The sequence below is a fragment of the Plectropomus leopardus genome, unplaced genomic scaffold (assembly GCF_008729295.1).
Source record: "Plectropomus leopardus isolate mb unplaced genomic scaffold, YSFRI_Pleo_2.0 unplaced_scaffold26737, whole genome shotgun sequence".
Lineage (NCBI taxonomy): Eukaryota > Metazoa > Chordata > Actinopteri > Perciformes > Serranidae > Plectropomus > Plectropomus leopardus.
In genome coordinates, this window is record NW_024629087.1 from 1 (window position 1) to 1,654 (window position 1,654).

Consider the following 1,654-nt stretch of genomic DNA (forward strand, 5'->3'; position numbering starts at 1 on the left):
ATAATTAAAAAAAAAATTCCCTTAATGTGGCCCTAATCCTCCGTCGTATGTTAAAGCTGGCGAACCAGTACATTTGTAAAAACCTGCAGTGAGCTGTTCGTAAATAAAATGTTGCATCTATTTTTTCTAATCGTGTTTTCTTTGCTGTGGGCTCATCAGGTGTCATCCCAGAGAAACACAGTCCGTCCCAAACGCTGCTGGGATGGCAGCAGAGCTGCGAGGCCGGAGATCGGGAGCGGCCGTCCTGTTCCACATACACAGCAGAAACTGTAGCAGGAAGCTTCAGCCAAGCGAGGACAAACTCTGCCTCCAGTGTCCACATTTTGTCCAAAAGGCCTCAGAGTGACAAGAGCAAGCCAAAAACTGCAACTCAGCATGACGTCATCGTGATCAACTCAGTGCCCCGTGCAGCGGAGGACAGGACGCCGCCGTCTGGACGAGGTGGAGACGGTGGAGCGGAGGAAGTGGCGCCTCTCGCCGGTCAGGACGACAGCAGTGTGAGGCCCCAGTATCAGCGTATGTGCATTCAGATCAACGAGCCGCCCACTGAGGTGATGTTTGCAGGTAACGCCGCCTACAGCCTGTCTACCTTTAATAATCCCCCTGTTGCCATGGGAGCAGTTGACTCCCAACAACAGCAAACCCAACATTCTTGGTCTGGAATCCAGCCGATAGAAAACGCCCACTTCTCCAGTCAGAACCACCTCTATGGAGGATCCAGCAACCAGAACAAGGAGTCCGGATCGGCACAGTCCCAGCAGTCCTGCCTCCCCTACGCCTGCACCTTCTGCTCCCGCCGCTACGCCCACCAGTGCCAGCTGAGAATCCACGAGCGCGTCCACACAGGGGAGAAGCCGTACCAGTGCGTCCAGTGCGGGAAGAGGTTCGGCCAGGTGTGCAGCCTCAAGCGCCACCAGATGGTCCACACGGGGGAGAGGCCGTTCCCGTGCCCCCACTGCGGGAAGCAGTTCTCCACCTCCACCAACCTCAAGGTCCACCAGAGCGTCCACACCGGGGAGAAGAGGTTCCACTGCTCCAAGTGCGGCAAGAACTTTTCCTTCCTCAGCAACCTGATCAGGCACCAGGCTCTGCACACGGCCAAGTAGAGCGAGTCAGTGTGCTGCATCAACACTGTACGCACCTGAGGCCGCACATTCACTGTTCACGTGTTCATGTTATTGTGTCCAGATCAAATCTGTCTCTTCATTTCAGCAGCATTTAGATGAAATGTCCTTCAACATTTTAGCCCCATTTCATGTCTGACACCAGTGTTGTTGGGAAGAACTCTGATTGTCTTTGGATTCACTTTGGAAAATGTTTCTTCTGCTCATTAAAATGATCTCTGACATGAGTCTGCCCATGGCTCCTGAGTCAAGTTTACTTTGAAATGATTTGATTTAAAACAACGTATTTGATTATTTCTACTCAGAAGAGCGACAGACTTTAAAGGTGTTTGTGGTGTGTGTGAAAGTCTTTTTTTTAACACACTTTATTCGAGGAAGTGCAAAATATGACAGTGTACAGATATTATTCTTCCATTTTTTCTCATTTTTTGGGAAACAAATTACAAATAAAAAGAACAAATAAACAAACACAGTAACACCCTACTCAAAGAAAAGAAAAGCTGTTGACAGACTTTCACACACACAAAAAT

General features: G+C 49.6%; 1 protein-coding gene across 1 annotated transcript; it reads left to right on the plus strand.

Moving 5' to 3' along the window:
* Nucleotides 1-159: 159 nt before the first annotated feature.
* Nucleotides 160-1,356, plus strand: LOC121967040 (zinc finger protein 324B-like; the record flags this gene model as incomplete). Its single annotated transcript, XM_042517096.1, has 1 exon — nt 160-1,356. A coding segment is annotated over one exon (947 nt), but the record flags the coding sequence as incomplete, so codon positions are not given.
* Between the last annotated feature and the right edge of the window lie 298 nt (nt 1,357-1,654).